This window comes from Mobula hypostoma, chromosome 4 (assembly GCF_963921235.1).
Source record: "Mobula hypostoma chromosome 4, sMobHyp1.1, whole genome shotgun sequence".
Lineage (NCBI taxonomy): Eukaryota > Metazoa > Chordata > Chondrichthyes > Myliobatiformes > Myliobatidae > Mobula > Mobula hypostoma.
This window is the reverse complement of record NC_086100.1, coordinates 17,717,277-17,741,173: the sequence shown is the minus strand read 5'-3', so window position 1 is coordinate 17,741,173 and position 23,897 is coordinate 17,717,277. Positions and strand designations below refer to the sequence as shown.

General features: G+C 45.0%; 1 protein-coding gene across 1 annotated transcript in view; it reads right to left on the bottom strand.

Moving 5' to 3' along the window:
* Positions 1-1,814: 1,814 nt before the first annotated feature.
* LOC134345149 (E3 ubiquitin-protein ligase SIAH1-like) overlaps positions 1,815-23,897 on the bottom strand; it is a 40,140-nt gene continuing 18,057 nt past the window's right edge. The window contains exon 2 of the mRNA XM_063045353.1: positions 1,815-2,527. Coding sequence (XP_062901423.1) covers positions 1,970-2,527 — 558 coding nt within the window. The 3' untranslated portion in view covers positions 1,815-1,969. The remainder of the gene's footprint in view (positions 2,528-23,897) is intronic.

The following is a 23,897-nucleotide window of genomic DNA, read 5'->3' as shown; positions in this document are numbered from 1 at the left end:
AAACGCCATCGGTCATTGGAAAAGCGTTAGGCTACAGTCGGTCAACGATCGGAACAATTTTAAAAGATAGTGATGATAGCATTTGAGGAAGAAGACTGGGACCTAAAAACTCCAGAACCGAAAAAGTTTTTGACTAAAGAGTTAGCTGAAGCCTTTCATCTCTTTGAAGCAGGGATGGCAAAGTTAGAGGAGCAAAATCCTAATACAGAGAGGTTCACCAAAGTTTACTGTACAGTTACCAAGGGCCTCAGCTGCTACAAGGCCATTTATGATGAGAAAAAGAAAAACTCTGCATAGAAAGGTAAAATATGTACTATATACTAAGACAAACATTTGACTAACTGATGCTAAATAAGAACTGTATGTACCTGTTCCGACTTACCTACAAATTTGACTTAAAGACAGACTTGGGAACAGATCTCATTCGTAACCCAGGGACTGCCTGTAATTGAATGTTTCATGCTGAAATTTATGGCTGCGCGGAGGGCTGAAACTCTGATGCTTTGTTGCCAAATTGTAAGTCACGTTGATGAGTGAATTGCTGCTGAAAGGTTAGCTTTGTCACATGTGCACGGTGAAATGTGTCAACAACCTACCCCGTGTGAGGATGCGCTGGGGGAGTGGGGGGAGTGGGGGGAGCCCTCCAGCATCACCATGCTCTGGCACCAACATAGCAAGACTCCAACGTGCTAACCCTCACCCTAACTGTACACCTTTGGAACGTGGGAGGAAACACATGTGGCCACGAGGAAGGAACAGGAGCACCCAGAGGAAAGCCACTCGATCACTGGGAGAATGTGCAAGCTGTTTATAGACAGCAGTGGGAATTGAACCTCAACTCTTTCGTTCTATAAAGCATTATGCTAATCACTATGCTACTGTGCTGCTTAAATGAAAGCTTTCCCACGAGTACTGCCAGGGGCTTGAGCCTTCCCACGTTAACGCATGTTGTGAGGACTTTTACCTTCCAATAAAAAGTGCAGGTCAGATTAACCCTGCCCCCGTTCTGAAAACTTTCTATAGGAGAATGATCTGTCTTGGCTGCATCTTTCTGTGGTATGGAAGCTGTAAGGCGTCGATGCGGACTGTAAAAACTGCCAAGAGGATAACTGGCGATTCCCTCCCCCCGATTTGTGACATTTACTGGGAGCGTTGTATACGAAGGGCTCAAAGCACTATTGAGGATCCTTACTTCCACTGAGTGGTGAATCTGTGGAACGCTCTGCCGCAGACTGCAGTGGAGGCCAAGTCCGTGCATATATTTAAGGTGGAAGTTGACATTTTCTGATCGGTCAGAGCATAAGATATGGAGGGAAGGCAGGTGTATGGGGTTGAGTGGGATCCAGAATCAGCCACGATGGGCTGAATGGCCTAATTCTGCTCCAATGTCTTATGGTTTGACTCCCCATCCCACAACCTCTTTGACCAACTATCACCAGGGAGGAGGTACAGGAGCACTAGGACAACCAGACTGGGTAACAGCTTCTTCCCTCAGGCTGTGAGACTCATGAATATCCTGCCACTACTGGGGTCTCTCATGAGGACAACGAGCTGTTTACTGTTACTGTACTGCTTACCTGCAGCTGTGCACTTCCTATGCATTTTGAATTACATTTTATTAACTTATTTGTGATAATATTTTGCTTCGTGTGCTGTGTGTGGGTGCACTGTGATCTGAAGGAACATTGTTTCATTTGGTTGTATATGTGTACAGTGAAACGACCATAAACTTGAAATATTAACCCAGATCAAAGAAAGTTATAAATGTTAGGAACATGTTGGGAAAATAAATCTAGAAATCAACCTTTCTGAAATATATATTTATTTAAAAAAAGCTATTATGGCAACATAATTTAAATAAATTGGCACAGTCAGTTAAGCTCCACAATGATTTTATGTCTAATCTACAAGATAGACAAAAAAAAATTAGCAATGAGTCGTTACCCCAGACACCGTCACCACTGAACGATCATGAGCAGCAGGTTGATATGGTGACGTTAATCCCCAGGTTACCATTGTCGGCAAAGAGGTGAGCGATGGCCGCGTCGAAGACCAGGCAGTCGCTGTTCAGGATGGCAGTGGCCACGCCGTCGTGAATAGAGCGCGGGGTGGCCTCCCAGGTCAGGCGACGGCGATTGCCGTTCAGCTCGAGCCGGTAGGCAAAGTTCTCGGCCTGCTTGCGGGCGCCGATCAGCAGCACAACGGCGAAGAACTGCTGGTGACCCTCGTACTTCTCCTGCTTCTCCAGCACCAGCATGAAGTGGCGGCCGAAGCAGGACTGCATCATGACCCAGTCTACCGCGCCGGGCAGGTTGATGTCCGTGGCCAGGAACACGATGTCCTCTCCCTGCAGGGTGGTGATGCTCTTGTGCACGTGCACCAGGTGAGACATCACCTGCTCCAACGAGCCCTGCCACTTACAGGAGGCGCCGGGACAGGGGCAGGAGTACGGCCGGAACTCGCAGGCATCTTCGTGGTCTGGCTTCTCGGTGTGGTGTAGGGTCAGCAGGCACCCCGTCGACGCGTACTGTCAACAAACAGAGAAACCTCCGTTAAACCTTTCATCTCCCGGGGCAGTAGAGTCAAAAGAGAGAGAGCAACCCACAAAAAATAAACCCCAGCACATCAGGCAGCAGCTACGGAGAGGAAATGGACATACGACACCCTTCAATAAGGACCCTCACCATTTGGAACATGTCCTCTACCAAAAAGGAGGACGTACAGGAGCCTGAAGACCCACCCTCGAGATTTATTTATTGAGATGCAGCATAGAATACTTCCTTTGAGCCACGCCACCCAGCAGTCCCCCGATTTAATCCCAGCCTAATCACGGGACAATTAACAATGACCAATTAACCTGCTAGCCAGTACGCCTTTAGACTGTGGGAGGAAACTGGAGCACCCGGAGGAAACCCGCGCATCACGGAGAGAACGTTTAAACTCCTTGCAGCAGCAGTAGTTGAACCCGGGTTGCCTGTACTGTAAAGTGTTGTGCTAACCACCACGCTCCTGTGCTGCCCGACGTCATCTTCCCCTCAACCATCAGATTTCTGAACGGCTCACGAACCCATGAGCACAACCTCACTCTTCCTCATTTGCACTATTTATTGTTGTAAATTATAGTAATTGTTTATGCCTTGCACTGTCCTGCTGCCAGAAAACATCAAATTTTTACATTTGTCAGTGATAATGATTGAGATTCTGATCCCTCTGTGGGTGACCAACCTGCTGATCTCCTCCAGCTTTATGTGCGTTGCTCCAGATTGAAACATTAGTCTCTTGTATCTCCACTGAATTAGAGTTGAGAGTACTACAGCACGGAGACAGGCCCTTCAGCCCATCTAACACAGGCTGACCCGATCTTCCTAGCCCCATCTTCCTCCATCCAGACCATAGCACTCCACACCCCTCCCATCCATGTACCTTTCCTTAAATATTGCAATTGAACTCTCATATGTCAGTGATAAACCTGCTGCCTATTCACCTCTAGCAGGTCATTCTACACTCACACCTCTGAGAGAAGTAGTTTTGCCCCAGATTCCTCTCAAATTTACTCTAAATCTATGACCTCTAGTTCTAGTTTCACCTACCCTGAGGTGGGGGGAAAAAACCGGAAAGTGCAGGTTTAATGTGAGAGGTCTAAAGGAGATCTGAGGGAGTTTGCTTTTCCAGACAGAGGATGGTATTATCTGGAACGAACTGCCAGAGGATGTGGTAGAGGAAAATACAGGCATGTTTAGATGTACTTAGAAAGGACAGGTGTAGAGAGATAGTTGACTAATGCAGGCAAACTTGAAAATGTGGATAGGCATTATGTTTGGCAAGGGTGATGTGGGGTGAAAGGTGCTGTTAATGTTCTAAACACAAGACACTCTGCAGATGCTGGAAATCTTGAATACACATTAAATGCTGGAGGAACTCAGCAAGACAGGCAGCATCTTTGGAGGGGAATAAATGGTCAATGTTTCATCTGGTCATTGGTCCCGGCCCAAAACATTGGTTCTTTATTCCTCTCCATAGACGCTGCCTGACTTGCGAGTTCCTCGAGCGTTTTGTGTGTGTTGCTCTGTTTGTCTTCCCACAGAAGCTCTTCGACTTGGTAACTGTTTCTGGCATCTTGAGTTTTTTTTAAAATCACCTTAGCTGAGCTCCTTAATTTTAACAGAAAAACTTTAAAATTATGCGGCCAATGTAATGCCCATCTCGCAGGGCAGCCTGGAACACTGATATACAGTACCTTTCGAAGTGCAGTGGTTCCTGTAATGTAGGAAACCTGGCAGTCAAACGCCACCAAGCTGCTTCCACAGACAAGAACCACCAAGTAATGTGGTAAAACGGTTGAGTAAGGGGTTTAACAAAAAAATGGCCAAGAAACTAGTTTCCTCAAAACGGTGTTTCATCCACCAAACAGTGGCAAGGTCAGCCTACAGTACTCCCTCAGTAACTGGGACTGAGCGTGGGTGATGTTCTGAGGTCTGGAATGTGACTTTAACCCTACATGACCTAACCAGAGAAACACAGTAACTCACCTCATTATCGTAACACTGGGACTGGATGAGGAGGGTCGACTTTTCTCCTTGTGTGGAGCCAGCTGTTTTCCTGACAGTGAGACAAGAGCTGGACTCCAAATTCAGCTGGGTCAACCACCTCCTACTCACTGACAGCACGATAAGGGACCATGGCTTTTTTTAAGTTACATCCCCGCAGTTGATTCTTCAGCAAATACACCCACTAGCCACTTTATTAGGTACCTCCTGTAGTCCATTCACTTCAAGATGCGACATGTTAGGCATTCAGAGATGCTCTTCGACACATTACTGCTGTAAGCTTGAACCAGTCTGACCATCCTCCTCTGACCCCTCGTATTTTCACCCACAGCACTGCTGCTCACTGGCTGTTTACATTTTTCTCCCACACCATTCTCTATAAACTCTAGAGACTGTTGTGCATATAAATCCCACAAAATCATCAGTTTCTGAGATACTCAAACCACCCCGTCTGGCACCAACATTCATTCCACAGTCAAAGTCACTTAGATCACGTTTCTTCCCTGTTCTGATGTTTGGTCCGAACAACATCTGAACTTCTTGACCATAATGCATAAAAGCATGCAGATGAGTTGTTGCCTCATGACTGGCTGATCAAATATTTGCATTAACAAGCAGGTGCACCCAATAAGCTGGCCATTGAGTGTATATCGACAGGTTGAAAAGGTTCTGATTCAACATGGATTCTATCAGTAACATTTTGCAACTGAGATTTTCATGATTATTCTGCTCCAATGCAGTGATTCACATGAACAAAAACAAACTAAACTATTAAAGCAATTCCAAGAAACACATTCTTCTTCCCCACTCCATCCCTTTATTCCATGCTATACTGTCTTCGAAACAACAAGTTCCACAGCACTTGTTTATTTATTTATTATTCAGCGATACAGCAGCTGAACAGATTCTTCTGGCCCAGTGAGCTATATCGCCCAGCAACCCATCGATTTAACACTAGGCTAATCACAGGATAACTTGCAATGAACAATTATCCTACTCACCGGGATGTGTTTGGACTATGGGAGGAAGCTAGGGCACCCAGATATGTCAGTGATAATAAACCTGATTGTGATTTGTTCTCCAAGGGTATTGCCAATATTTTATCATGCGTTTTACTTGGGTACTGGCAACACAAGGTATTGTTGGATGCCCACTGCCTTAAGTAATGCCTTACATACACTCAGTGACTACTTTATTCGGTACACCTGCTTGTTAATATAAAACTGTATTCAGCCAATCATGTGGCAGCAACTCAATGCATAAAAGCATGCAGGCATGGTCAAGAGGTTCAGCTGTTGTTCAGACCAAACATCAGAATTGAGGGAAGAAATGCAATCCAAGTGACTTTGACCATGAAATTACTGTTGATGCTGTGCGGGGTGGTTTGAGTAGCTCCGAAATGGCTATTCTCCTGGGATTTTCCTGCACAAAAATCTCTAGAGTTTACAGAGAATAGTGTAAAAAAAAGTGGTAGTTCTGTGGGCGAGAAAGCCTTGTTAATGAAAGGCGTCAGTGAAGAATGGCCATTCAAGCGGACAGGAAGGTGACGGTAACTCGTATAACCACGTGATACAACGGTGGTGTGCAGAAGAGCGTCTCTGAATGCACGTGTTGAACCTTGAAGAGGATGGCTCACAGCAGCAGAAGACCAAGAACACACACTCAGTGTCACGTTATTAGCTGCAGGAGGTACCTAATAAAGTCACCACCAAGTGTGCCTGCAGTACACAGCAACGTGTGAAGCGGAGGGAGAAATAAAAGACACCAAACATGCAAATGAGAGCGCTTCCTCAGCCTCGCCACACACTGGGCCAGGTTGAGTTTACTGTCACGCGCACAAGTACAGTGAGGTTCCGGTACTTGCTTGTAGCAACACAGGCACGGAGGCTCAGACAACACTCAGAATACAGATTATATAAGGCAGAGAGAGAGAATAAAAACTGTAAAAATCACTGTGGAAATGCAAGAGGGCCCATTGTTCCATTGCTGAGGTAGTGTTAGTGTTGTGCAGGTTGGTCCAAGGTACTGAAGGTTGTAGGAAAGTTGCTGTTGCTGAACCTGGTGGTATGGGACTTCAGGCTTCTGTAGTGCCTGCCTGACAATGGTAGCAAGAAGAAGACGTGACTAGGGTAGTATGGATTCCTAATGGTAGATGTCTTCTGGAAGCAGTACCTCCTGTAGATTCTGTCGATCGTTGCGAGTTGGTTCGGGCCTGTGATGGACCAGGCTGTGTCCACTACTTGTTATGTGCCACGTCATATGACTTGGGTGATCATGGTCTTATCCATGACCATGATTGCTCTTGGCAAATTTGCCCACAGAAGTGGTTTGCCATTGCCTCCTTCTGGGCAGTCCCTTTACAATCTGTTATCAGTACTCTTCAGAGACTGTCTCTCAGGTGTCAGTGGTCATATAACCAGGACTCGTGATGTACATCAGCTGCTCATACGACCATCCACCATCTGCCTCCTTGGCTTCTCATAACCCCGATCGGGGGGCTAGGGAGGTGCTACACCTTGCCCAAGGGTGACCATCATGCCAGCGGAGGGAAGGAGCACCTTACACCCCCTTTGATAGAGATGCACCTCCATGCCGCCAGCTACCGCTGCTCTTTACACCATTTTATGGGAAAGTAACCTAGTCCAGTTCAAGTATTCTGGGGGCAAGGAAGCCACGTGGCAAGTTTGCAAAATTTTTAGCCTCCTGAAGACCAGGCCGCCCTGAAGTCACAGCTCATTCTGCGCAGACAAACCAGGTGAAGTAGAGCCAATGAACAAAACTACACAGCTGGCTGAGTCAGAAATCAAGGGCGTCATAACTAGGAGGTGGATTAGCACTTTCACGATGAGTCACACGGAAATCAGGGCGACTTAACTAAAGATAACCGTCGAGGCTGTGAGGCAGTAAACGGTTGTGTGGGCGGCAGCCACAGCCTGAAACCTGGCACGACTTGATTAACTAGTCAAATAGGGAGCCTCCTACAGCACCGCCGCAGAGCAGGGGAGATGCAGAAAGTTCACAAGTACCTTTACTAACAACCACCACTATCCTTACTGACCATCTGCCCTCAACAGCCCCTTGTATGCCTGCAACCTTGCTGCTGTCCAAGAAAAGGTGAAGTAAGAAGCCCTTACCAAAGAATTTCCAGATAAAGAGTTTAAAAAAAAAAGAGGCAATAGTGGATATTGGACCACTGGAAAATGACGCTACAGAACTACTAATGGGAAACAGAAATAATAGACAGATGTAGTAAGTATTTTGCGGCAGTCTTCACTGTGGAAGTCACTAGCAGTATGCCAGAAATTGGAGCGTGTCGGGGGTAGGTGAGTTTAGGTGCTCGGGAAGCTGAAAGGTCTGAAGGTAGGTAAGTCACCTGGACCAGTCGGACTACACCCCAGCATTCCGAAATAAGTGGCTGAAGAGATAGTGGTGGTACTAGTAATAATCTTTCAGGAATCACCAGTCAGGAATGGGTCCACAGGACTGGAAAATTGCAAATCCACTACACTCTCTGAGAAGGGAGGCTCCTCTCCCAATATACACATAAATATTGAAACACACGGAAACCAGAGGTTTTAAGGTGGGGCAGACTCAAGTGCCAAATGGCCTAATTCTGCTCCTGTATCTTGTGGTCTTAAGGTTCTCATGACTTTTGGGTAGCCTCCTTGTAATTACATTTTGCATTTATATTTCTGATCTCTAGACTGGGACACTGAACAAACATAAAAGTATTTTGATGAATGGCTTTACTATCAGATATACACAGGAAAGCAATTTGTCTGCCACAGTACATGTCTCATTTTAGTCTCATAATGTCTCAATTATGACTCATAATTCTAATTCAGATGTGCTGACCAGCTGTGTCACCATCTAGCATGGGAATTGCAAGGCATCTGACCGCAAGACCCTACAAACGATTCAGGGGACTGCATTGGGGTCTCTCTTCCACCCAAGATATTTATCAAGAGTGCTGCATACACAGAGCCCTTAGTATTATCAAGGATTCCTTCTATCCCTCCCACAGTTTTTTTGATCCTCTAACCATCAGGCACGAGGTATCGTAGCATTCGGACAAGGATTGTTAGGATGGCCAACAGCTTCTTCCCCCAGGCTATGGGACTACTGAACTCCCTGCCATCATCCAGGCCTCATGACGTATGAAGCGCCAGTCGCGTTATACTGTTTACTTTTTGACTTGAGTTGTAAAAAGCACTTCATGCTTTTGGAATATGTTATTTGTGGTAATATTACTTTATATGCTGTGTGAGAGTTATATGTACTGAGTTGTGCACCTTGGCCTGGAGGAACATTGTTTCGTTTGGTGGTATACATGCGTCCGGTTGAATGACAATGAACATGAACTTATGAAAACTTCAATCAGTGTGGAAAAGATGATTGAAAATTAAGAGCTCATAAATACAGGAATCATTAATAAGATCTCAGGAGAATCACAAACAAGAGAAGATCTGCAGATGCTGGAAGTCCAATTTTCTCCAGTCCTAATGAAGGGTCATGGCCTGAAATGTCATCAGGACGTTTCCCCCCATAGATGCTGCCTGGCCTGCTGAGTTCCTCCAGCATTTTGTGTGTTGTTAAGGTTGGAGAACATGCTACCCACAGTGTGGAGAGAACGTGGTGGAACTCACTCCCACCAGGAGTGCTTGAGACGAAGTGGATGGATGTACTAATGGGGGTGAGAAATCAACTCAGTACCCACTTTTTCAGTACACCTGCTCATTAATGCAAATATCCAATCAGCCAATCATGTGGTAACAACTCGACACATAAAAGCATGCAGACATGGTCAAGAGGTTCAGTTGTTGTTCAGACTAAACATCATAACGGGGAAGAAATGGAATCTATGTGACTTTGACCACAGAATGATCGTTTGTGCCAGATGGGGTGGTTTGAGGATCTCAGAAACTGCTGATCTCCCGGGGTTTTTACGCACAAGTCTCTGGAGTTTACAAAAAAAACCCAAAAAAGTCCAGTGAGCAGCAGTTCTGTGGGCGAGAACGCCTCACTAATGAGAGAACGGTCAGACCAGTTCAAGCTGGCAGGAAGGTGACAGTAACTCAAATAACCATGCATATGATAAGTCCAAGTCTCTACTTGTTAGTCACCAATGTGAAATGTCAGCACATTCATCATGATGTGAAACTTGACATACACCACTGAAACACAATAGCCAGTAATCTCTACGCTGTTACATCTTCGCAATTAAAAATTCTGGCAGTTCACCACCAGTTGCTCAACTGCAATTGGATCTAAGAAATAAAACGCTGGCCTTGTGAAGAATAATTTCTTAATTTTTCTGGTCTTGAGGTTGGTCAGAGCAACAAACTGGTGTACAGTTACACCTAATGAAGTGGCCACTGAGTGCATGTTGTGAAATTTGTCGTTTCGTGGCAGCACTACAGTGTCTTTAGCACATTGGTTGAATGCCCAAGTTGGTGCGGTCTTTCATTGATTCTCTCAAGGTCATTATTCTATGGATTTATTGAGTATGCCCGCAAGAAAATGAATGTCAGGGTCGTACATGGTGACCTACATGTACTTTGATATTAAATTTACTTTGAAAAAAATGACTAGTGCAAAACATGAATAACAAGGTAGTCTTCATGGGTTCCTGGACCGTTCAGAAATCTGAAGGCAGAGGGGAATAGGACGTTCTTGATAAGTTGAGTGTGGGTGTTCAGGCTCTTGAAGTGCCCCATTCTGTGAGTATGGTCCCACCAGAACTCCTTATAACTGCAACATTGTATTTCCTTTGCATTTTTGATTGATATACCAGCATTTGTCATTACCTGCATGTGAAATGACCTTGCACGTCAATCTGTAAATCTACACCAGAGCTTTTCAGTTCCATTGCTTATAGCTTTATTGCACTCCATTCTGCACTTGTAAATGTATAAAGTCAAACATGACTTTTTTAAAATTTATGTATTTATTTTTAGGGATGTTGTCTGGTAACAGGGCCTTCAGGCCCAATTATGCCCATGTGACCAATTAACTTACTAACCAGTACGTCCATGGAGTGTGGGAGGGAACTGGAGCACCCAGAGGAAACCCATGTGGTCATGGGGAGAAGGTATGAATTCCTTACAGACGGCAGTGGGAATTAAACCCGGGCCACTGACGTGCACTGACCCCCATCTTGCTGCCCCATTCTACCACAGTTTTGCCCATTTGTTTAACGACATCGTCTTTGTACTTGTACGTTCCACTTCTTCCTTTTGTCACCTATCTTTGTATTGGATTAGCACATGTGCTCTCCAACCAGTCATTAGTAAATGACTAGAGAATGATTATGGCTCAAAGATGCCATAATCAAAGAGCCTGCGGGGGAAACTCTGATCACACACTCCACGGTAGACTTTGCATCAATGATCACAGTCCGAGCATGTGCTGGGGGCAGCCTGCAAGTGTCGCCATGTTTCCATTGCCAGCAGAGCACGTTTGCAGCCTTCTCACCCCACCCCATACATATTTGGGTGGTCTCCCTACACAGTCACGGGGAGAGCGTAGAAACTCCTTACACACAGCGGCCAGAATCAAACCCCGATCAGGGATTGCTGGCGCTGTAAAGTGACTGCGCTAATCGTTATGCTACTGTGTCCGCCTTGCTACATGTGCAAGGTGATCCGGTCATGTCAGGAATACTGGGAACATGTTAACACAAAGGCCGAACAAAATGCTGAAGTAGCTAAAGACGGCAGATCATGGGGAAAGTACCTGTCGCTTGGTAACTGCAGAGAAGGGCAAACTTTTAACAGTCTGGGCCAGCTGCTGAAAACAACACATGTTTAAGTCCAAGAGGAAGTGAAAGGGTTGACAACTCAGCATTATGATCCAGAGGGGGAAAAACAAGTTTTTTTTAAACTTGTAATTTAGTTATGTTAAAGTGCAAGTTATGATAAAATTATAATTAATTGAAAGTGAGAACTGAAATTTGATATTTAATGGGAACTGGTTTTATTATTTTAGGAAACAAGCTAGAGATATGTCTCTTCCAAAAGTGCTCCTTCCTGCAGGTCACCCTCGAGCAAGGTGTAGCACCTGCTTAGCACTCCCCCCGCCCCCCACACACACCCAGGATCAGGTCACCTTTGGGCAAGGTGTAGCACCTGCATAGCCCCTCCCCCTGGGATCAGGTCACCTTTGGACAAGGTGTAGCACCTGCTTAGCCCCTCCCCCCGGGATCAGGTCACCTTTGGACAAGGTGTAGCACCTGCATAGCACCCCGCCCCTCCCGGATCAGGTCACCCTTGGGCAAGGTGTAGCACCTGCTTAGCCCCTCCCCCCGCCCCCCACACACACCCAGGATCAGGTCACCCTTGGGCAAGGTGTAGTACCTGCTTAGTCCCTCCCCCTGGGATCAGGTCACCCTTGGGCAAGGTGTAGCACCTGCTTAGCACCCTGACCCTCCCGGATCAGGGTCACATGAAGCCACGAGAGCAGGTGGTGGATAGCCATTTGAGCAGCTGGTGCAGATAACAAATCATGGTTATGCGACCACTGACGCCAGGCAGACAACCTCTGAAGAGTATTGAGGACACCCATATTGTACAGACACTGCCCAGAAGAAGGCAATAGCAAACCACTCCTGTAGGAAAATTTGCCAAGAACAATCATGGAAAGATCATGAATGCCCACGTCATACGACACAGCACATAACAAGCGATTGGTCTTATTATAGTCAAATGTACAAAGACAGTGGAAGAACTTTTGTTTTTATGCTATCCAGACAGATTACATCATGCATAAATACATTGAAATAAAGAATGCAGAATAAAGTTCATCTACAAGGAGTGCCGACACAAGAAAGCAGCATTCATCGTCAAGGACCCCAGCATGCAGGCCATGCTCTCATCTCATTGCCACCCTCGGGCAGGAGTTGCAGGGGCCTTAGGTCCCACACCACCATGTTCAGGAACAATTACACTCTGCAACTCATGTTCTCAAGATTAATTAGTTACTTTTTAATTATGAAAGGTGGAGACACAGATCATGTTGAGGAAACAGGGAGCCTGCAGAAGGACTGAGACAGATTAGGAGAATGGGGAAAGTAGCAGCAGATAGAATATAGTGTTGAGAAGTGTATGGTCATGCACTTTGGTAGAAGGAATAAAGGCACAGACTATTTTTTAAATGGGGAGAAAATTCAAAAATCAGTGGTGCAAAGGGACTCGGGAGTCCTCGTGCAAGACTCCCTAAAGGTTAGTTTGCAGATTGAGTCAGTGGTGAGGAAGGCAAATTCAATGTTAGCATTCATTTCGAGGGGACTAGAATACAAAAGCAAGCTTGTAATGCTGAGGCTTTATAAGGCATTGGTCAGAATGCAGAAAGCAGTTTGGGTCCCTTATCCAAGGGAGGATTTGCTGGCATTGCAGAGGACAGGATGTTCACGAGAATGATTCTGAGAATTTAAAGATTATCGTAAGAAGTGTGTTTTATGGCTTTGGGCCTGTACCCACTGGAGTTTAGAAGAATGAGGGGGAATCTCATTGAAACCTATTGAATATTGAAAGGCCTAGATAAAGTGGACGTGGAGTAGATGTTTTGAACAGTGGACGAGTCTAGGACCAACCTCATAATACAAGAATATCTCTTTAAAACAGATGTGGGGGAATTTCTTTAGCTAGTGGTTGGTGAATCTGTGGAATTCATTGCCACAGAAAGCTGTGGAGGTCAAGTCATTGGGTATATTGAAAGCGGAGGTTAATAAATACTTGATAAGTAAGGGTATAAAGGGTTCCAGGAGGACAGGGAGATGGGGTTGAGAAGAATAATAAGTCAGCCATGATGGAATGGCAGAGCAGATTCGATGGGCCAAATGGCCTAATTCTGCACTTCTTTTTAAAAAATGGTCTTATTTGCACAATTTCTCTTCTTTTGCACATTGGTTGCTTGTCAATCTTTGTAGTTTTTCATAAGTTCTATTGCATTTATTATTTTCCTGTAAATGCCTACAAGAAAATGAATCTCAAGGTTGAATTTGGTGATATATATGTATATTTATTGTCAAAGTACTTTGATTTTTAGGTACTTAAATCAATATAATTTATGACAAATACAAATCCCTTGAAGAAAAGCAATCCAACAGGGCTCGTGAAAAAAGCTACTGCAAGATGAAAGGGAAAAGTTTGCAATTTTCCCAAAAGGAGAAATGAGCCCGAGGACTTTAGGAATTCAAGGAGCACAAGAAAGGGAAGGTAGAACAAGAGTAATCCAATGGGAAACAAACATACACTGTAAACGAGTAACAAGACAGGGGTTGATCAGTGTATCCCACAGGTCTGATATCCTGCATGTTTGCATATTGAGTGTGGCAGTTTGAAGGACAATAGATACACTGGTTGAAGAAACAGAAATGGAGTGTTTAAATAGTGAGAGATTTTGTTGTTTGTTGTTCAAACAAACCTTGCTGTGTGTTAATCTTAACTGGAAGAGGATTCAAAGAGATGATACTTGATACTCAGTGCTTTCGGAGTAGCTTCTTCCCCTCCATCAGATTTATGAATGGACAGTGAACCCAAGTCCTGAACACTACCTCACCATTTATTCAAAGTTAATCTCCCTCTTGGCACTTATCCCTGCAGGCAGCCCAAGTCCTACACCTGCCCACACATCTCCTCCCGCACCTGCATTTAGGGACACAAACAGTCCTTCCAGGTGAGGCAGCACTCCATCCGCGATCCGCTGGGATCGTCTGTTGTGTCTGATGCTCCCGATGCAACCTCCTCTACACTGGTGACATCCGTCAGAAATTGCGGGGCCGCTTCGTTGAGCATCTCCGCACCATCTGCCACAAGCAGGACTTCCCGGTGGCCAAACATTTTAATTCCCATTCCCATTCCCAATCCATGGCCTCCCTCTTGTTCCAAGGTGAAGCCACCCTCAAGGCTGATTTATACTTCTGCGTCAACTCGACGCCGTAACCTACGCAAGTGACCTACGCACGTTGTGAGCATTTATACTTGTGCGTTGGTGTGTCTGCATTGCTCTGCAATTCGCGCACGTCACGCATGCGAACTCACCTGCCTGCGCAAGGCTTCATAGTCATGGTAGTCTTTCTCGGGGTAAACAAGAAGCAAGCGTCTTTTTTCGTAAAAGCGAAATGTGTCCTCCATAATTTCGGAGGTCTGTAAAGCTTTATGGAAAGCATTGCAGCCAGAGTTCCTTCCCTGCCCTTCAGTCGCCCAATGGGAAGCTACTGCAGCGTAGAAGGAAAAGCCATGCTACCAAGCGGACCAATCACAGCTGTTGCACTCTGCGTTGCCGCGACTCTTAGTTACAATTTGGGAGAGGTGCGTGTCAGGCTACGGCGTAGGGATCCACGTAGACACTGTGTAGGGTTCACGGCTACGGCATCAAGTTGACGCAGAAGTATAAATCAGCCTTCAGGGTGGTAGAGGTATCCGTCTGGGTACCTCTAAACTGATGGTTTGAATATTGATTTCTTCTTCCAGTGAATAAAATTCCCCCCCCCCCCCAACACCCATTCCCATCTTCCTCTGTTCATCACTTTGACCTTTTACTTCTTCTCACCTGCCTATTACTTCCCCTGGTCCCTTCCTCCTATTGTCTACTCTCCTCTCCTATCAGATTCCTTCGTCAGCCATCGACCTTCCCCACCCCCCCCCCCAGCTGGCTTCACCTCTCACCTTACAGTTAGCCTCTTTCCCCTTCCCTCCCATCTTTTAGTTCAAGCATCTCCCCCCCCTTCCCTCTTAGTCCTGAAGAAGGGTCTTGGCCCGAAACATTTGACTGTTTACTCTTTTCCTTAGATGCTGCCTGACCTGCTGAGTTCCTCCAGCATTTTGTCCGTGTTGCTTTGGATTTCCAACATCTGCAGACTTTTTCATGTTGGTCATTTAACTTAATTTTTTAAATACTGTATATATTTTTTATTATAATTCTAATGTATTGCACTCTACCATGCTGCAAAACAACAAATTTTATGACATATATCACTGATAATAATTCTGTTTGTGATTAAGGGTCTTCTGTCCTACACAAATAACGCAATTGGAATGGAGGCACACCAGGTAATTTCCGCGATGGAGGAGAGCGGAATGTACATTCACTGGTAGAAGAAATCAATATTCAAACCATCAGGTTAGAGGTACCCAGACGGAATACAAGGTGTTGCTTCTCCATCCTGAGGGTGGCCTCATCTTAGCACAAGAGGAGGATCATGCAAACCGCAGGGGAAAAAAAACCAAGTTGTTGGAGGAACTAAACCTTTCAGACAGCATCTGTGAAGGCAGACTTGGCCCGCATTCGCAAAGAGAGCCAGATTGAGATGCAAAATTCTCTGAGGACCTGAATCTACTCTACCAGAAGAGATCATTTTCCAGGTTTTTGATGTCCAAGGGCCGCAGGTTTGAAATAAGTGGCAACCAGGAGCCAGAAAGGAGGAGAGATGGAGTAGATTTTTTTGTCTTCTCTGGTGCTTAGGCAATCTCATTGAAACCTAGAATTCTTGCTTGCCAGGCCAGATGCAGGGAGCCACTCAAGAACAACAACTCTACAGATAACACTATTTCAATATTCAAGTTCCTACATTATTCCGCAGGACCTCAAATGGAAGAACCATATCTCTTCCTTTAACACAAAGGCTTATTCTGCCCTGCCATCACAGAGCTCATCCTCACATCAGCCAATACTGTCTGGTCCGGTGAAACATCCACTCACAATGTATGGAAACTACAGCGCACTGTCAGGTCATTGGCTTCAGTGGACCACCACTGCAGGATTTGTATGTGTTCAGGATGAAGCAGCAGTCAGGAAAAATCACTGCAGACACTACCCATCCTGCAAACTGCCTTTTTCAAAAGTTCCATTCTGGAAAGCACTGTAGGGCTCTTAAAACAAACAAAAAAAAAACTTAATGCTATCTTAAAAGTTTTCTCCCCCAGGCAGTTAATCTGATCAACCATTTTAGCTAGACCCCACCCTATCCCCCTCTATTACTCCTGTCACTGCACTGTAAACACTTTAAATGACTTTTTATAATGCTGTTTTACATTGTAAATACATGCTGGTATTTATGCAATTATGCACATTTATTCCATATCTGGACTTTAATTAAAGACCCCCTCCCCCAGCTTGGGCATTCAACCAGAGTGCAGAAGACAACAAACTGCAAATACAAAAAGAAAAAGAAAATAAAAAAAATGAGCAAGAAAAATCAAGAACATGAGATGAAGAGTCCTTGAAAGTGAGGCCATAGGCTGTGGGAACATTTCAATGATGGGGCGAGTGAAGTTAATTCCAACTGATAGCTGAGGGGTAATAACTGAGGGGAAGCTGGCAGTGAGAGTCTTGAGACCCCTATGACCCCCTCTATTTTTTTTAGTATATAATTTCTTTATTCTTACAATTGTTGAATGTGGTTGTTTTTTGTTGTGTGTTGCACCCTAACCAATACACCACAGTAAATTCCTAAAAAATGTAAATGTATATGGTGAATAAAGTTGGTCCTTGATCTTTAGTACTACAAGTTTCTTCATCAGATGAGCTTCTGCAGTAAGTTCCTTGGGTTACCTTCCTCTGTTGCTAAAGTTTAACCAAAGCAGTTATCCAACATGTCTACCATCTTCTTACAATCATTTAGACACTCAACCCTCCCAGTTTTTAAGCAGCCAGTTTTACTATTAACTGCCCAGAATTCAGATTCAGATTTATTTATCGTGTGTATATCAAGATTTCCAAGAGGACCACAACCTTGTCGTGGTTTGGAGGAGTGTGTCCCTCAGTGACTTGGAGAGCTCTGTTGGTTGGAGTCAGGGCTTCATGCTTTGGTGCTTGGTAGGCTCACCCATACCAAACAGGTCAAAGAGTATAGGCTAGACTAAGAGAGGTCCAGGTTCGGGAGTTCATCTCAAGACTAACAACTCTGACTGGTCAAACAAAACTCTTACGGAAAGAGCAATGGTATTCCTGAGTCTCTACACGGGACTTGTGCGACTGACACTAAACCGAGAGAAAGCTACTGAAACAATGAAGAAAACCACCAGAGATGGAGGACCTTCACTGCTGCCCTAAACGCCAGTGGCGTAATGGGCAAAAGAAGAAGCGTGGTCCACTGGTCCTCCAGGTCCGGGGGTTCAGCTCAGGGCCAACAACCCTGACTGGTAAAACAGAATTGTTAGGCAAACAGCAATGGAGAATCCTACATCTCAGTACAACAGTATTCCTCAGTCTCTACCCAGGACTTGCGTGAGTTCCAGTAAACCAGAGGAAGATGCAGACACGACGAAGGAAGTCCTGAACACAGCGTAATGGGCAAAAGCAAGTACATCAAAACACACAGTGAAACTTGTTGTTTGCATTAACAATTAATGCAAACACGGCAGTGCTGGCGGAACCTCACAAGTATTGCTACACATTTTGGCACCAACGTCGCACGTCCAATGTTCCAAAGTACAGAAGTTGTGACATTGGCCTTGATAATCAGTGTCTATATCTCTTCATTTTTATTTGGAGCTCTGTGTACGTGTTTTGCCACGTTTCTTTTTGCTGTTGCATCCCAGGCTCTGTGCTATTTTTACACTGTCTCATGTTGTCACTCCATTCGCTAATCAGCAGTGTCTCTCAGACTGTTTTTGTAACATGCTAAATAACAACTCGCCCCTACAACACCATTACACAGATGCCCAGTTTAGACCAAAGGTGCAGAATTAGGCCATTCAGCCCATCAAGTCTGGTCTTCCATTCCATCATGGGCGATTATTTTCCCTCTGAACCTCATTCTCTGCCTTCTCCCTGTAACATTCGACGCTTTTACAAATCAAGAATGTATCAAACCGCTGGTTTAAGTTGGCCTCCACAGTTTAGACCACAAGCCATAGGAGCAGAATTAGGCCATTCAGCCCATCAAGCCTGCACCACCATTCCATCATGGCTGATTTATTATCCCTCTCAACCCCATCCTCCTGCCTTCTCCCCATAACCTTTGACATCCTGACTAATCAAGAACCTATTAACTCCTGCTTTAAATATACCCAATAACGTGGCCTCCACAGCCATCCGAGGCAATGAATTCCACAGATTTACCACACTGGCTAAAGTAGTCCCTCCTTATCTAATTGGACATCCCTTTATTCTGATCCTGTGCTCTCTGGTCATGTACTCCCCCACTATAGGAAACATCTTCTTCACATCTACTCCATATATTCAATAAGCTTCAATGGGATCCGGGGCGTTTCTTCTAAACTCCAGTGAGTACATGACCAGAGCTATCAAAAGTTTATCCAGTTTCATTCTATTCAAGCTGGCCTTTCCTGAATCTGCCACCTGAAAAAGAGTTTTAGATTTCTCTTCTTCATAACATCACAACCCCGAGTTCCTTCACACTGTGTTCCTGCTCGTCAGATGCTGAAGGAGTTAGAATGAACTAAATATAGCTTATTACTAAAACATAATCAAGCACTTAAACACAAACATTTGGTGTGCCACAGCTCCTGGGGAGACATCGGATTGGGTAGACGGAGAGAGTGTTTAAAAGAAGTGAGTGGGGCAGTTGGCACATTCTGCAGTTTCTGAGGAGACATTGGTTTGTACATTAGGCACTTGGCAAGACCAATAAAAACTAGTTACGTCTAACTGGAGCAGCCTTTGTGTGAGTGGGACAGTGTTGGAGTGGGAAGTTGAGGTTTGGCTCATCAAGACTTTCCTGAGGAGAGGCTTAGGCCATTGTTAATTTTTTTCCATTACTTATTCTGCATTTCTTTCTTATTGCAAATTCAGAGCAGTTGGGTTGCCAGACAGGTTACTGGATTGCTGCTCCTGCAGGACGTGGGAAGGCAGGGAGGCCTCCAGTGTCCCTGACGACCACACCGACAAGAAGTATGTCTGGCTGCAGCTTCTAACAGACTGTGTTAAGGAGTTGGAACTGGAGCTGTATGATCTCCAGATCATTCGGCAGGCTGAGGGGTTGATTGACAGGACATAGGTGGAGGAAGGACACAGGTGACTGGGTGACCATCACAGTGCAGGACAGATAACTGAGTGACCATCAGGAGGGAGAAAGGGGATAGGCAGCCACTGCAGAGTACCACTCTGGCCATTCCCTGCAACAACTGGTATACCGCTTTGGATACTGTTGGGGGGCGGGGGGGATTACCTAGCAGAGGAGAGCCACAGTGGTCAGGTCTCTGGCACTGAGTCTGGCTCTGCGGCTCAGAAGAGAAGGGTAGTATGGGGGGGCGGGGGGGAGAGAAGAGACGAACAGTAGAAATAGGTGATTCGTTGGTTAAGGGAACGGAACTGAGATCCTGTGAATGAGAAAGAGATTACTGGATGGTACGATGCCTCACGGGTGCCAGGGTCAGGGACTGTCCACAGATTGAACAGGAGGGTGAGCAGCCAGAGATCGTGATCCACTTGGGTACCGAAGACATAGGTAGGAGGGATGACGAGGTTCTGCAAAATGAGTTCAGGAAGGTGCTAAGTTGAAGGACAGGACCTCAAGGGTTGTGATCTCAGGATTGCTATGTGTTAGTGAGGCCAGAAATGGGAAGATCACACAGTTTAAGACGTGGCCAATGAGATGGTGCAATAGGGAGGGCTTCAGATTTCTGGATCATTGGGCTCTCTTCCAGAGAATGTGGGACCTGTAGTGAAGGGACGGTTTGCACCTGAACCAGAGGGAGGCTAATGTCCTGGCAGGAAGGTTTGTTTAATGTTGCAAGGCGGGGTTTAAACTTGAGTTTCAGGGGGATGGGAACCAGAGCGCCAGAACAGATAGTGGAGGAGTTGTGGATAAAGATGTTAAGCCGACATACAGTCAGGAATCAAAAGTTTGAGCACGGTCGGACTAACGTTCTGAGCTGTGTATGTTTCAATGCAATAAGTATTGTAGGGAAGGCGGATGAGTTTAGGGCATGGATCAGGACGTGAAATTATGATATTGCAGCCATTAGTGGGACTTGGTTGCAGGATGGGCAGGACTGGCTGTTCAATGTTCCAGGGTTCCGTTGTTTTAAATGTGATAGAGGACTGCGTGGGAAAGAATTTGTCAAATGTGTTCAGGAAAGTTTCCTTAATCATTACACAGAAGTCCCAATGAGAGAGTGTGCGATACTTGATCTGCTATCAGGGAACAAGGCAGGGCAGGTGACAAAATTTGTGTAGGGGAACATCTAGTGATCATAATGCCACTAGTTTCAGGGTACTTATGGAAAAGGATAGGTCTGGTCCTAGAGTTAAGATTGTAGATTGGAGAAAGGCCAACTTTGATGGTATCAGAAAGGATCTGGCAAGTGTGCAGTGGGACAGGTTGTTTTCGGGCAAAGATGTACTTGGTATGTGAGAGGCTTTGTGAAATGTTGTGAGTCACAGAGTTTGTATGTTCCTGTCAGAATAAAAGGCCTGGATAACAGGTTTAGGGAACCTTTGCTTGAGAGACATTGAGGCCCTGGTTAAGACAAAAACAAGGAGGAGCATAGCAGGTTTAGGCAGGTAGAAGCAAATGAGGTACCCAAGGAGTGCAAGAAATGCCAGAGGACACTGAAGGAAGAAATCAGGAGGGCTAAAAGGCATGAGGTTGCTCCAGCAGACAAGGAGAAAGAGAATCCCAAGGGCTTCTACAGAAATATTAAGAACACAAGTGTAGCAAGGGAAAAAATTGGTCCTCTGGAAGATCAGAGTGGAGCTAAAAGAGATGTTAAGTGGATTTTTGCATCTGAATTTAATTGGGAGACAGACACAAAGTCAAAATGTGTGGCAATGCAGCAGCAAGCTGATGGACCCTCCGCAGATTACAGAGGAGGAGGTGTTTGCTGTCTTGAGGCAAATTCGGGTGGATAAATGCCCAGGGTGTTCTCTCAGACCCTGTGGGAGGCTGGTGCAGAAATTGCAGAACCCTTAGTAGAGATATTTAAAACAGCCTTAGCCACAGGTGAGGTGCCAGAGGATTGGAGGATAGCTAATGACATTCTGTTTAAGAAAGGCTAAAAAAAAAGCAAGCCAGGAAGTTATGAAATTATAGGCCAGTGAGCCTGATGTCCATAGTGGGCAAATTATTGCAGGGTATTCTAAAGGACCAGATATACAAGTATTTTGATAGACAGGGACTTTGTCTGTGGTTAAGTCATGTCCAAGCAATCTAATCGTTTTTCAAGGAAGATACCAGGAAAGTTGAAGAAGGCGAGTCAGTGGATGTTCCCTACATGGACGCCAGCAAGGCCTCTGACAAGGTCCCACATGGGAGGTTGGTCAAGAAGGTTGAGTTGCTTGGCATTCAGGATGAGATAGCAAATTGTATTAGACTTTGACTTTGTGGGAGATGATAGAGAGTGATAATAGATGGTTACCTCTCTGACTGGATGACCGTGACTAGCGGTGGTCTGCAGAGAATTGGTGCTGGGTCTGTTGTTGTTTGTCATCTATATCAATGATCTGGATGATAATGCAGTTAACTAGATCAGCAAATTTGTGGCTGACACTAAGAATAGGGTGTAGTGGGCTGCAAGGAAGTCTATCAAAGCTTGAAGTAGGATCTGGACCAGCTGGAAAAATGGGCTGAGAAATGGCAGATGGAATCAAGTGTGAGGTATTGTACTTTGGGAAGACCAACTGGGATAGATCTTTCACAGTGAGTGATAGGGCACTGAGTAGTGTAGTAGAACAGAGGGATCTGGGAATACAGATCCATAATTCCTTGAAAGTGGTGCCACAGGAAAAGAGGGTCGTAAGGCCTTCATAAATTAACGTATTGACTGCAGGAGTTGGGATGTAATGTTGAAGTTGTACAAGATGTTAGTGAGGCCTAATATGGAGTGTTGTGTGCAGTTTTGGTCACCTACCTACAGGAAAGATGTAAATGAGATTGAAAGAGTGCAGAGAAAATTTAGTAAGGATGTTGCGGAGACTTGAGTACATGAGTTATAGGGAAAGGTTGAATAGGTTAAGATTTTATTTCCTAGATCATAGTAGATTGAGGGGAGATTTGATAGATGTATACAAAATAATAAGGGTTATAAGTGCAAGCAGTTTTTTCTCCCCCACACCGAGGTTGGGTAAAGGTCACAGGTTAAATATGAAAGGTGAAATGTTTAAGGGAAATATGAGGCAGAACTTCACGGAGGGCAGGGAGTGTGAAACGGGCTGCCAGCGGAAGTGGTGGATGTCGTGTGGATTTCAACATTGAAGTGTATGGATGTACCTATTCAAATAGAAGGGAAATGTAGGGCTATGATCTGGGTACAAGTCGATGGGAGTAGGCAGACTAATGCTTCGCCATGGACTAGATGGGCCGAAGAGCCTGTTTTTGTGCTGTAGCGTTCTATGAATCTATACTTTTCTCAAAGAGCATAGTACAGTGCAGCTGATAAACTGGTCCTTTGGCTAATCATGATGTTAATCAAAACTAATTCCATCTGCCTGTACATGCTTTATATCCTTACATTCACCACCGGTTCATGTGCATGCCCAAACTCCTCTTAATCATTAACTTCCCTTGCTGCCTCTGGGATAGTTTTGCAAATTGTTATCCTAAATAGTTTAAAACCTCTCAGATACACATTTTAAGTTATACCAAAAAATACCAGTTACCCATCAAAACAAAAATCACTCTGCTTTACTGCAAGCTTGCCTAATCCCTCCAATTCAAAAAAGGAACTACCAGAATTTACACTGACAAATGCAGCAGGCCAAATAGAAACCCGGAGCTCAAAGTTCAAAGTAAATTCATCTGTTCACTGTGGCTGGGAAGCATGTGGATTCCAGCCATTTCTCAGTGTTACAATGCTGAAGGGAGAATGGTGGCTGGGAAGAAACTTTCCCTCCAATCCTTCACCACAGTAAACCCGGAACAGGATTTGGAATCCCAGTGACTGGAGAGGGATTGTTGGGGTCTTGGTGATGCAAAAAGAAAGGCCGTATTTTAGTAAGGTCATTTAGATTTTATTTGCAGATTCATTATCACCATACATAGAAACAGTGCAATGTGTTAAGTATTTTCAGATTTTTGTTTTAGTAGTTCAAACATACAAAAAAAAAAGTATGAGCAACAACTAGAGACTTTTCTGGCAAGTTTTGGGTTTTGAGCTCATGTTGTCTGAGACCCTGTTGTCATTCATACCACACTGTGATGATCTTGGACAGTACGCATCTCCTGCCTCCAGACTGACAGACATAGGAATGGAACGGCTTTGCAGCAACATTCAAATCAAGCTGATTGTCACAGAACAGTACAGCACAGGACAGATTCCTTCAGCCTACGACGTTGAGCAGAAGTACACAAAAGCCTTCTTGCAGCAGCGTCTCAGGCAGGTAGGCAAGGACAGCACAATATGAGTGATAAATAAATTACATGATATAATGAAAATAAAGATTGCA